The 13,404-nt window shown below is 39.2% G+C and overlaps 1 protein-coding gene across 4 annotated transcripts in view; it reads left to right on the top strand.

Annotated features, from left to right (window-relative positions):
* Positions 1-77: 77 nt before the first annotated feature.
* WDR25 (WD repeat domain 25) overlaps positions 78-13,404 on the top strand; it is a 74,852-nt gene continuing 61,525 nt past the window's right edge. The window contains exons 1-2 of one of the 4 annotated variants that reach the window (XM_071426470.1): positions 78-239; positions 3,484-4,238. In XM_071426470.1, coding sequence (XP_071282571.1) covers positions 3,543-4,238 — 696 coding nt within the window. In that variant the 5' untranslated portion in view covers positions 78-239; positions 3,484-3,542. The other 3 variants (XM_071426468.1, XM_071426471.1, XM_071426469.1) reach the window with 3 other exon arrangements.

Below are 13,404 nucleotides of genomic sequence, written 5' to 3'. Positions count from 1 at the left end.
CCGGAACCATTGCCTCACACGGTCCTCCCTCCTGCTCCAGGCCCCAGCCCAAGGGAACGCTCTCCATTCCGCCCGCAGGGCAGACGAGGAGCTTCTTCCCGCTCCAGGAGCCGCGGTCTGACCCTGCCCTTCCCAACCCGCGGCCCCAGCGCGGGGGCTACGGCACGCGGAACTGTTTGAGTGCGTTGCCTTGTTTTCGGCCGGCGCGTGTTTAGGAGCGGTGCGGCGGCGGCCGGCAGGTGAGTTCCGGGCGCGCTGCCGGGAGCGCAGGTACCGCGGGGGTGGCACCGGGAATCGGAACCGGGAACCGGCACCGGAAACCGGGACCGGGAATCGGGACCGGAACCGGGCCGGGAGGCGTTGTCCCGGCAGCACGGGTGGCCTCGGCGCCCGGGGCTCTGGGGAGAGGCGAGGGCTCTGCGGGAGAGAGAAGGAGCCGGCCTCATTTGCCGGTGCCTTCCCGGGACCCCCTTCCTCGGGTGGGGCTGGAGAGGGCTGGGTGTTCGCAGCAGCGTCAGGGCTGGAAGGGCTCTCTGGAGGTTATCCAGGCAGGGTCACCCAGAGCGGGTTACACAGTAACGCACCTGGCTGCATGCTGGATGTCTCCAGACCGGGAGATCCACGCCTGCACTGAGCAGCGTGTCCCAGTGCTCTGCCACCCTCCGTGAAAAATGATTTCCCGACTTGGGGTGGAACTTCATGTGTTTTAGTTTCTGGCCATTGTTCCTCGTCCTGGCGGTGGGCACCACGGAAAAGAGCCTGGCACCATCCTCTGGGCACCCGCCTTTGGGACATTTGCGTGAATTGATGCGCTGCCCTCTGTTCTCCAGACTAAACACGTTTCCCACGGTCTCTCATAAGAGAGATGCTCCAGACCCCTCACCATCTTTGTGGCCTCCACCGAACCCTCTCCAGTAGCTTGTTTTTTGCTCCTCGGGGCTGTGGGGCGTTCGGAGCGAGGACGGGCCCGGGGAGGGCTGTGCCCCCGTCTGAACTCCCCGGGCCCCGGTGCTCTGTGCCTTGTCCCAGCTCTGCTGGCATCACTGTGCCCCTCGAGCTGGACACTCTTCTTCAGTGCCTTCAGATAAATCAGTCTTGTGGAAGCCAAGGAAAACCAAAATGCTGCAAACTTTTCTTTTAGCTCAATACATTGCCCATCAAATCATGAATAAATTCACAGTCTGGTTACAGGATGGTTCCAATCAGGTAGATTGTGGTTCCCACCCGACCCCCCCCTTTTTCTTTGGTTAGGGCAGTGGCTCTGGGTGGTGTTTCTTAAAAACAGAAGTTGATGGGAAGTGTTTAGATGAGAGAGATGCTTTGTTGTTACAAAAATACTGAGGTTTATGGGTGATATGTGTGGTGGAATGGGTTTATGCTGACCAAATGTAATGGGACAGTTTATTTCCGATATCTCATGGGAAACATTTTTAACCTTGTATTTGCAAGGCACTATCTAGCACTCTAGCACTTCTGAATCTCAGATTGAGTTTTGGTAGGTTTTTTTTTTGTTCTGGTTTTTTTTTTTTTTTGTGTGGTTTTTTTTTTGGTTTTTTTTTTTTTTTTTTTTGTTAAAACAAACTAAAGTAACTCTGTAAGTATAACCCAATCCACTTAATCCACTTGTGTATCTTAGTTTGTAGCTTTTAGCCAGAGGTCAGCTTCTTACTATATTTGTTCTTTGGACCTGATGCATTTGGCTGGGAAATGTGTTTGGCACTGCAGTACAAACAGTAACCACTTGATACAGTTACTGAAGTGAAGCCCTTCAAAGCTCCTATTTATTTGATGTGTCAATTTACTGCTAGGAACTTCAATTTACTGTTTTTGAATTGATTTGTTAGTTAAGTTTTCATGAAACTTTTGCTGTTTAAATGAAATATTGTTGTAATAAATGAAGCTGTATTATTAAAAAAAGACTTTCCTTGCTCTTCTTTGCTGTCACTTATAGCTGTCTTAAACTTCAGATAATGACAAAATGTCCTCTAGAGGGAGATCTTGTTGCTTTTATGTGCTGAAATGTCACCTTGTTCCAGTTAAATGTCTTATCACTTATCTTGTGGTCACCTTGTTCCAGTTAAATGTCTTATCACTTATCTTGGGAGAGATCTGTGATGATGAATGTGTGTATTATTAATTAATAAGTGCCTATCTTCTGCATCTGTGCTTAGAAATTTGATGACAACTTAGATGACAACTTAGAAATTTGATGACAGAATCTAGAGTCATGTAACACCTCTGTAGGTTATGTGAAACACAGTTGTTTTAATTCAAATAGATCTAACTCTGAAGTTAAATAAATAATCTTTGCAAGTTCCAGAGTCCCTACAGAAGTATTTGTAGGACCTGCGTTTGTGGTGTCCCAGCATTTGTGGTGTCAATTCTGCAAATTCTTATGGAGAGAACTGATGACTTTCATGTGTTCCCTGTTGCCATCAAGATGCTTTTGAGGGCAGTTTCTTTGCTGACCTGAAGCAAGAATTTCAGCAGCCTGTCTTTAAGTGTTGTGAGTTAAATCTCTTTAGCCTAATGAGTGCTAACAGCTTGGCAAGGAAACAAAGCAGTAATAAAATGTCACATTTAATCAATCATACCAGTACTTCTTGCCTATAAACAGCAGAAGTTGAAATATTACTTTGCAGACACATTGGTTGTTTGAATGTAGTTAACTCTATACTGCACATACTCCATACAGATTGTTGGAAAAATCTTGGTGGGTGGGATTATTATGAGGGTGAATTATTCTGCATGTTACATATGCAGTCTTGACAGGAGATTTCTTTCTCCTGGACACATTGAAAAAAACCTTATTCCACAGCTGAGGCATCTATGCTCTCATTTTTCTGTGAGTAAATGCAAATAGTGAATTCAGTGTAGCTTCTGGCATATCTGATCTGTAAAAAACATGTTCCATATGTGGATCATGCTCTGTGGATATAGCTGGAAAATTTCCTCATACTGCCAGGCCGCTGAAGGGGTCAAAAATGTGTTTACACATTAACTGCCAGTTGAACCCCTACACACTTCTTTCAAGTCATCTGTAGTGTTAAGAAACAGATATTGTTAGACTGGCTCAAAAACAGTTGTAGTATTTGTATTCTTATAAATGAACATACAAAACCACTACATAATTAATTAATTTCTTCTCTCTGTGTGTGTGTGTGTGGATGTAATGCTGGAAGTAAGGCAAAGTAATTTGCTGTGTTTATATTATAAGGTTGTTTTCCTTTTCATCCTCATTATCATTGTTTTGTGGTATACACCTCTGCAATTCATTAAAATGTATGCAAAGGGCTTGGAGGCAAATTGTGTTGCTTAATAGAATGTACAGTGTATTATGATAGAGGAATAAATTCCATTAATAAACAGAAATAAGAGTTTTGAAGTTTTTTTTTTAAAGAAAGGCATATTTAGATTCCTAAGTTACTCAGATTGTAGACTCTGTAATTAATTGTGCTCTGAATGATCAATTCTTTATTTTAGATCATAATTTTGGAGGATTGCAGCACTGAGATCTCTGGAGTCTGCTGTGTCTAGCCATAATGAGTTTGGTTGCTTATGAAGATTCAGACTCCGAGACAGAAGCTGAAAAGACTGAAGCCCCTGATGCTTCTGGCAGACAAACAAACCAGCTGAGTTCTCCTGTGAGTTGTGTTCAGCACTTTGCACCTGGTAGTACAAAATCTGCACATGAAATGCACCCTGCTGGGAGCACTGGCAGATCTCGCTGGAGCAGGGTTTGTGAAGATCCCCCTGAGCATTATGTACAGAATAACAGCACTGACTTGGCACCTCCCTATTGTCAGAGGGTTCGCTCTGGCCATGCTGTGGCTCACAGAAACTATGAACAGGCTTCAAGCTCTTCAACAAATTCTGGAAATGGCATTTCCCAGAAGAGAGCACGTAAAGACAGCACTCCTACCCTAAAAGGAATTAGACCATATATCCCAAAACGATTGCGTCAAGAAAATTCCAATAAGCCTGAAAAAGAAGAATCTGACCAGAGAGGTAGCTCAGATTGTGATGTTAAGTTAAGTGGATCAGGAGAGCAGGCTTTGAGAAAGACCTCTGAATTAATTAAGCCATATTTGGGATCTAAATATAAAGTAACTGAAGTTCCCAAAAGCTTAATATTTTACATGTCTAAACACAGCGGCCCTGTTAATGAAATCCAGTGGTGTCCTGTACTGGAACAAAGTCACATGCTTCTTTCAGCTTCTATGGACAGAACAGTCAAGGTAATGTAAAGGAAGATGCTTTGTGGCTCAGTCATCATGTTGTATTAAACAATGCTCTTCTGGAAATAACATCCTTGCTTGTGTGTATTTAACAGTTCAAATGTACTCAGAATTTGAGGAGATGCTTTATAAGATTATTATAAACTTGCAGCCTAATCCTTCACTATACCCACAGTTGGTTCCATTAGCTTAGAATTTGGTGGAGTTTTTAAATTTTTTTTTAATTTTTAAAATTATTTTTAGTTTTTTTTTATTTTATTTTAGTCATGTCAGTGTTTTAGGCCTTAAGTAGTTAGATTTCTACTAGATCATTTCTCATGATCTCTATCAGTGTTTTATCACAATGGCCATGAGCACTAGGGTATGCACACAGATTCTGCCATGAGTCATTAAGCAGCTAACTGCCAACACTGGAATAATATTTTTAATTATTCTGACAGGCCTGTGTGACATCTGCTGGAGGAGGTAGATCAGGTCAGATGGATTTTGCATCTCAGAACTGTCTTGTCATGATCTAAGGGGTTTTCCCACTTTAATTTGTTTCAAGAGTTAATTGCTCAATACTCAGAGTGAGTTTTCATCCTAGCTTTAAAGAATTTGTCTTCAGTTCTTTGGTAATTTAGTCTGTCCAATGAAGATTTTGTTTTTAAAATGGGTAATGGGTATATGCTTTCCCAGCTATAGGGCTGATTGTGCCTCTGGGTTCAAATAATAGTCTTCTGAAGTGGCCTTGCACAGGAGCATACCTTTGATGAGAGTGCACAGAAAGTGTCCTTTCTGCTGGGAGACATGCTTTATTGCATCTAACATGTATTTACCATAGCAGGCACAATTATTTTCCTGCTTCTAAAATTTAGGACTTTAGTAAATCCTAAGAACATCCCTTGTACCAGAATACCGACATACTTCCTCCATTTTCTTTACCAGGATTTTGAAACCTCTTTTTTCTTAAACATTAAGTGTAGGAAAAAAAGTACCTTTGTTTCTCCTTGCAAGTCATCTTTAGTATATTTGTTATATCTTGGCTTTTGCTTGGAGAACAGACTTAGAAGGAAAAGGCTAAGATATGCAAAAAGTGCTGATAGATATTTCTGTTAAGCAGCAATGTAAATTTAGGTTGTACAATACTGATCTCTGGATGTCTGAATTTGACCTTTTGTCTTAAATTGTCACATCATCTGCTTAATGTTTGTTGACTATTCCAGAGCCTCATTTGTACTGACAAGTGAAGTTATGGATGTGTTGAATTTGGTATAAAAATCTAAAGTCTGAGTTGTTGCTGCAATATAACATTATTAAAAAGTCTGGTTTGTCTTCTAAGCATAAAAAAAAATATTTTTCTGAATCAGTGTTACCATGCCTGCTTGGAATCAGTCATTAACAGTAAAGCCAGTTTTTGAAGAAATCTGACTATTTTAGGTCCCCCAAACCTTGGAAATTCAATATAAATGAAGTATATTAGTGTTGGCAACACTTCAGAGCATGTGGGTCCAAAAAATTAATGCAGGAATAACGTAGCTCTTAGGAAGTCTGTGCAGACACTCGTTGTGTTCTGGTGGGCAGCTCGCAGGGAGCAGCAGCTCTGGATGCTGTGGGTGCTGTTCCTCGGGGAACCGCGTCGCTGTCGCGCCCATACCCGCTGGCTGTCCTGGGCAGCAGAGGGCGCGGTGACACCGAGGATTCGAGGATTCACTGCGTGTTAGGCTCCCCGATTCCCTCCCTTTCTGGCATCACGAGCACGTAAATCCCTGGCGACTGTGGTAGCCCTGCTTTACCCTCTGGGAGTTGATTTTGGCTGTCTGCTGTTGCCTGAAGTTGTCAATTTTCCGGTATAGGCATAAAACAACCGATTGAAAATGCGGGTCAACTCTTCTTTTTTCTCATCCTTTTAACTTCACACGGATTGTATATTTTTTTCCCCCAAAAAACACCTGCTTGGAATTGCTCATTTAAATCCAGGCAGTGAATATGTGTCCTCTTTCCCTCTAATGGGAATATGCAGACACCCAGGATGTTTGCATGATTTACTTTCAACATCTGATCTGGGTAAAACTCAAAGTACTTAAAAGCCTAAAATCTCTGTATGATCAGAGAGAAGAGGCAATACAGATCCTAGAAACTCTGCACTTTCAGTTAGTCACAGGAATAACTGTGACTGTTTTTAAGAGTAAATGTCTTGGATTCAGTCCTTACACCCAGCCTATGCATTAAGACTTTTATATTTTGAAGTGGGAATTAGTGGGGATTTCTCAGAACAGTGTTCAAAGTTGAGATGACTGTGGTAGCTTAAGTGGTGCTTGAACCAGAGCTCTTACTCAGTTTGTATATTTTGTCTGTTCTTATAATTGCCTCTTAATAACTTCCTCTTTCATCACAAACTTAGAATTTTCCTTTGTGGGAAAGGATTTTCTTCTTTTTTTTTAACTTGGCATGGAGAAGGAAGAAACACTTGCTTTACTTACCTTAGTGATCATAATTTTTTTTATTTCTGTCTAAATTGTGATGACTAAGTCATTCATATCACGCAGATGAATGTCCAAAATGTGTCTATAGAACTGATTATGTGGTCTTTTTACTTTTTAAGTATGTGTATGTATCCTGTTTAGATCAGGAGAAAAGTACAGTCTTCCATTTATGTTCTCTCGGGTTGAAAAGTGCACTTTAACACCTTTATGAATCAATGTGAGTCGTGCTGAAGTATTTACAATAAATGAGTTGATGTTTTCAGTTTCTGTTTCCTGAAGAATAACCTAAAGCTGGAAGATCATCGGAAGCATCTAGTAAAAATAACTTGCATAGTTAGGAATGAATGAACTGTGTTTCTGTGCATTTTATGGTTTTCTTTAGAAGTATTTGATCTGATTTCTTTTGTATTGCTGCATTTAAAACACCTCAAACAGTTATCAAGTGGTGAAGTTGGAAAAAGTACCAATTTTCAGCTCAGGGGCAGAATTCTTTTGAGTAACGCTCATGCCAGCAGATGGGGCACCTCAGTGTGTTAGAAAGGATTGGGAACTAAACTGGCTCTGAATGAGGACTCAAAGACTTTAATATTTGCCTCTATGTTGTATGTTGAAAGACCCGAGTTACAAGTTTATGCATGTGTTGCTAAATCTATAAGAAAAACCCCTGAGTTTTCAGAGAGGCCTGAAAATAAGATAGAACCCCGTCTGGGAAGTGATAGGTATTGCAAATTATCCATGGTTCTTCAAACCTGGAGCATTAATAGAAGAATATTTAATGCTAAATTTTGAATTTGTAGGGAATGGGGAGCTCTTACTGTGGCAGTGCTGCTCTTCATGGTTACACTGTAACACTGTTGTGAGTAGCTTGTGGTTTTAGCTTAGGTATGTATTTTAAGAAGTGTGAAACATTGTTGTCTGAACTGATTAAATTTGTTTTCTTTGAATAGCTCTTCTCTACCTTCTGTTTGAATAGCTGCTGTAAATGAATTTTAGGCACTACTGCCATTTTTGGGTTTTCCTACTTAAACACCAAAATAGTGTTAATTATTATTTTAATATCTCATCCACTGTTTTTTTTGCATAAATTTTGAGAGTTATCACTGCTATTAAAGGTGCCTGTTTCCCATAGTGTGGATATTCAATGCTTTCTGAACATCAGACCTTTTTAGGTATTTCTGCTTTAGAACCCTAAATACAGAATCCAGAATCACATGTTACCATTGAATACAGCTTTTTGCCTTTGGTAGCAGAGAACATTAAAAAGTTGTGCCTTTTTATCAATTGCAGAATCCACAATGCTGCATTCACATTGTCAGTGTCTTTTATTGGAAGATCTTGTCATTACACAGAGCCACACAGATGATAACATTTTCACTAGTTACTGGTGCTGGACTTAGCTTTTTAACAATTGTTCATAACTTCAGCATCCTATGCCTTTGTTCTGTATTTCCTAGTTTACCTTAAAATTAACTCAAGGTAACATCTTTATATAATCATCTGCTAGCTGTTAATTTTGTGTTTCTCATATTTTATTTAGAGCATCACAGCAGGTGTTATGTTTGTTGCAAAGGATTTTTTAATTTTCAGCACTTTCACTCTCCATTGTTAAACAAGATCAAGGAAAGAAAGTGCTGCAATTCTTGAGTATGCAAAATGTATATTAATAGCACTTTGTGTTCTAATACATTGTTGCAAGTATTTCTTATATATTTTGTTCCTTACTGGCTTAGCTGAATAGTCATTTAGTCACAGCTTTCTCGATACAAGTAAAGTGAAAGTTTTTTAAATGAGTTTAATAATGTAAGCCTCTTGAACAGGGGCATTGCTGACTTCCCATGATTAAGAGCAGAACAACCATCCTGGTTCAGACCAGGGATCAGGCTCTAAGTGGATGAGTAAAGAAGAACAAGTCAAAGGTTTGTGGTCCCTTTAAGTCCTCTTTTAGTCTGTGCTTATTTTCAAGTTGGGATTACTGAGCTCCTAAATAGTTAATCTTTGTAACTTGCTACCTCAAGAGATTTCTTCCAGATACTTCTCCATTCTTCTGAGACTCTTTTGTGATCATTAGATTTAGAGTGGTATGTTACTCATACTCATTAAATTTAATGTACAGATTTTGGTTCCTGGAGTGTGTCAAATGCCACAAGAAATACAATTTTCAATTATACTTTCAAAGTATTTTATTATTTTGTGATTTTGTCTCTGTTAGGAGAAAGATAGTACAGTAGTATATTCCAGGAATTTTGTTATTCTTGATCCTGTTGTATTGGGCTGAATGATAGAAGATGATAGCCTCAATCCATAAACTGTGTGTGGCACAGATAGTGCAACACAAATTTCCTAGATATTGGCCATTACCCTGTCTCAGAGTAACAAAATCTAATATTTTTGCTTTCAACCATTCTGTGCACAATTCACTTGGAATAGGTAGTGTTTCTTGTTGTTGTGTCACAGGTGTGTGTTTATTAAGGAATAAATTTAAGCTGCCAGCATATTTCCTGTACACTCAGGCATGGCTTTCAGAGGGCTGTAGCCCTGTCACAGCTTGGCTGGATTCAAACTGTTCAGTAAGCAGAATTAGCTATCATGCTGCTAGTACCTCAAGTAGGGAAACTCTTAGATTGATTTTTAAAATTGAATTGTGGCAACATTCCTTTACTATAGGTGACAAATTGGGAAGTCATCCTGTTTGATACAAATGCTCTTTATTTGAAATATTTTGAAGATCTCTGTTGATACATTTTTAATACTGTATATTAAAAATAACAAGTAGTTCCCCCTGTTATCTTGGAGGTGGCAAGGAAATGCTAATATTCTGGATATTGTGTGCTGCTTACCTAGATGTGGGAAAAAAACCATTGTTTTCTTGTTGAAAAGGCTGCTAAATATTAGCAGAAATACTGAAGCAAAGCTCTCTTTATGAATGTTCTGGCCTTCTTTCCTTGTCTGTTTAGAACTGTGCATGTTTTTTCCAGTGGCTTTAAGATTGCTGGTTATTAAGTTATTATGCAGTACACTTATGTGATAGGCACATGCATGGTAAAACCAGCCTTTTTTGTATACCTTGATCATCTTGTAACAAAATTATTTCATGCACTTCAATGAGAAGTATCCTCCATCATGCTTATTTTTGGAAGAAAAGGAACATCATGCAGGAAGGAATGTACTTGACCATCAGGGAAAGCTTCTGGCTGTGCCATGGGTAGGTGATAATCCAGGTCAGGATGTAATGGATAGCCCTCCCAATTGTTCTGCAAAAGCTGGTGACATGTATCAGCAAAGAACAGTTCATCAAAGTGGTGAATTTTGGTCTCTTCATCCCAAAGGTTTGTGTGGGTAAGAGTTGTTTCATATTTGGTATTTTAGTACCTTGATAATGTTTAGAGTGTGCTGTTAGAGAGATATATTTTTTTAATTATATCCTTGTTTCCAGTGATGCAGTTGTCAAGGAAACAGAAATCCTTGTAATGCCTTTGTTCACTTTTTCAGAATCCACAGCTGGAGATGACTTGTATAGTTTTTATTATGTTCTGAATGTTTGACACACTCTTAGGCCTCAAAGGATTTTTTCAAAGGAATATGTTTCTTTGGGTATAAATAGCACCATCCTCATCTCTGTAGGGTTTGATAAGCCATTGTTTCTTTCCTTCTGCACTAACAGGAACTAAATTCAGTACTGCTTTGGATTAGAATTTATCTTAACACTTGTATGAAGACTGACATTTGAGGAAAAGGGGGAGGGCAAAAATGCAGTGAACCTCTTGGCTTCTGGGTGAGGTTTTTAGCTTTGTGATGTCATGAGCTTTTTTCCACTTGGAAATGACTCCTGACTTAGGATTTCCTTAAAGAATGCAGGAGTGATACCCCCAGTGTTCTTGTGAAACATTTTTTGACTGCTTTATGGCTTTGTGAGAGGATGTGGCTGTGGGGGAGAAGAGTGGGATGGATATTTCAGTGTAGCTAGTATGCCTGTGTTCCCCCTCACCCCTGCAAAAATAAATTGGGAATTATTTAAAGAAAAATTTTGAAAACAAAAGTTCTTCCAAGAGCAGGGAAGTTACTGAAGCCTGTCTGTATTTTGAGTCTGACTACAAATCCTCTTCAATTTCTTTCTCTGGAGCTTCTGCAGTGTCTTTTATTCAGCTGCTTAGCATGATTAAGCCTTGAGGGAAAAACACTAAGGCCTTCTGTGAAATTTGGTTGACAGTGATCAACAGGTGCAAAGTGGCCACAGGTGAGGTGCACAGGATAACATGGTTGTTGTGACAGTGTTATTTCACAAACCTTTCTTCTGTGGAAATCCAAAATTATGGAGACTGACTTCTAAATATCCCTACCAGTGATCTGTTCTCTCATGTTACCTAGAAAGAGTTTTGGTTACTTGTATCATTATTTGCAGAAGTATGAGGAATTTAAAGTGTTTCTCTGACTTTTTTCTTAGCAACTCATCTGTCCCTAATGGGTGAGCTCTGCAGTTCCTTTCTGCTGGGAGCTCTTCCAGTTGTTTCCTGTGTCTCTGAAGCAGCAGAGGAGAAAGCAACTTTGTGCTCCTGCCAGGGCAGAGTCAGGGCCAGGGATGGCAGTGGGGCAGTGCCTCTAATGCAGCTGAAGTGGGAATGTCCCAAGGGAAGCTCTCCAGTTACACCCAGCACCTGTGTGGGCAGGCTCATGGCAGAATGTCAGCTGAGATGGGACAGAGGAATGATAGTGTTATCCCCATTCTGAGTGTCAGTCAGATTGCTGGTGAAACAGTCAAAATTTTGGTACTTGGGAAAAAATGAGCTCAAGTACTTTTAAGTTCTTAAGTGACTATAATACATTATGGGAGTATCATTTTTTTTGTAACAGTTAAGAAATTCTGAATATTTTTGCTGTTTTAAAATATAAATAAAACCAATCTAACTTTGCTTCTTTTCCAGAAATCTGGCTTTATAGCTGCATCTTGCATACTGCTATATATTTAAAAAAATCTGCTAACAAACCACAAGGCATCTTATGACTTTGATTCCTTACCCTTCTTGGTTTGTCAATGTTGTCAAGGAAACAACTTTTGAGAAATTTTGCTCTACTTTTTCAGGTTCTATAGAGAGATTACTTGTGTAGGATTTATCTGGCATCTGGGCTAGAAAGAGTTTTCCTGAAGTTTCTATTATTTTCACTTGCTCTTTTTAAAGCAGATTTTATTTTTAGCATATAGCTGCATCTTCAAGGTCATAATACCAGTGAATGTACCAAGGATTGCTAACACTTGATCTTTGGATGAAGCCTCATAGAAAGAATTTAATTGATGCCTTTGCTATATATTTATTCTATAAAAACAACTGTTAGTTATAAATTCCCTTTAAATTACAGGAGAAAGAAACATTAGAAAACCCCTTGTTCATCAAAGAACTTGCTTCATTACTATGGAATTAATGACTTACAGTCCTTTATCATACATATCATGTTTCATTGCAGTAATTATGTCTCTTCAAAGAAAAAGCATTTAGTGGCTGGTGTGGAATTGTGTTGGGTTTGTCTTACAGCTCCTGTGTGCTGGGAGGCTGGTTAGATTGTTAAAGCTGGTCATTACCTTCACTGTGCTTGTGGAGGCTTTATTTTATATTCTTTTTAATAAAACTGCTATTTTTCTTCTAGGACATACCTGAAAATGTTATAAAAACTTCTGCCTTTCTCAGATGTTTCTGTTGGTTGATGGATTAAGAACACTGGGCATGATAGTGAAGACTTCAAGTGCTTGTGTGTTGTGCCTGTGCCAGCTGTGTAACACCTTGCTTCCTGAAGTCAGAACTAGGAATCTGTCCTTTTCTCTGGTCTCCTTGCCTCTTTCCAAATGATAATTTACTCTTTAAAAGAATTTTTCTCATTCTGAACATTGTGACTAGTGCATGGAATTTTGTATTTTTATCTACTAAGGGAGGGACACAGCTGGTTTTCTATGGAAAGGATAAGAGTTAGGGGTGCAGGTGGTTAGGGCTGACATAGTCATATAAACATGTTAAAGCTAGCAGTATGCTAACAATGCAGAAGAAATTAAAATTAATTAGGTAGTTCAATCTTACTCTGCTTGCTGGTACTGAAATGGTGCTAGTTAAAATGTCCTCATTGCTAGCAAAACACGTAGCTGCTTGACATAATTAATAGTTTATTTCCATAATTAAATAACTAGTTTTCATGTTTAATACTGGGTTATGTCACTGACATCAGAGGGTTTAAGATTGCATCTATATTTTCCAGAGAAGAGGATCTTTAATATTTTGATTTTTTTGGTTTTTCTCTTTTTGTTTGTGTTTTGGTTTTTTCTCTCCCCAGTTATTAACATTCACAATAGCCTTGGGAATAATAAATGGTTTATTTTTTAGTTGAAAGGATGAAGTTGAAAAGAAAATTAAACTCGCCCAGGCTGACTGATAAATGCAAGATTCCTTATAGCTCAGGTTTTCAGATAGCTGTTCTAAATCACTGTGTACTGCCTCAGATATTACTCCAAATCAGGGTGGGCAGTAAGACTCCAAAAACTACTTCTTAAAATAAGAAAATCACCTGTTTAACATTGGGGATGGACTGAAATTACTTGTAAATTTAGATTAGGTAATTTCTTCCCAATAGAAATTAGTCCCTAAGTACAACTGTCTACCATTATTTTTATTTTTAGACCTGCTGCAGTGATGGGTTACTCTGTGCCATTGCACAAATACCCT

Source organism: Agelaius tricolor, unplaced genomic scaffold (genome assembly GCF_023055355.1).
Source record: "Agelaius tricolor isolate 1412-34295 unplaced genomic scaffold, bAgeTri1.0.p SCAF_5, whole genome shotgun sequence".
Lineage (NCBI taxonomy): Eukaryota > Metazoa > Chordata > Aves > Passeriformes > Icteridae > Agelaius > Agelaius tricolor.
The sequence above is the reverse complement of the archived record's forward strand: the minus strand, read 5'-3'. Positions and strand labels throughout refer to the sequence as shown.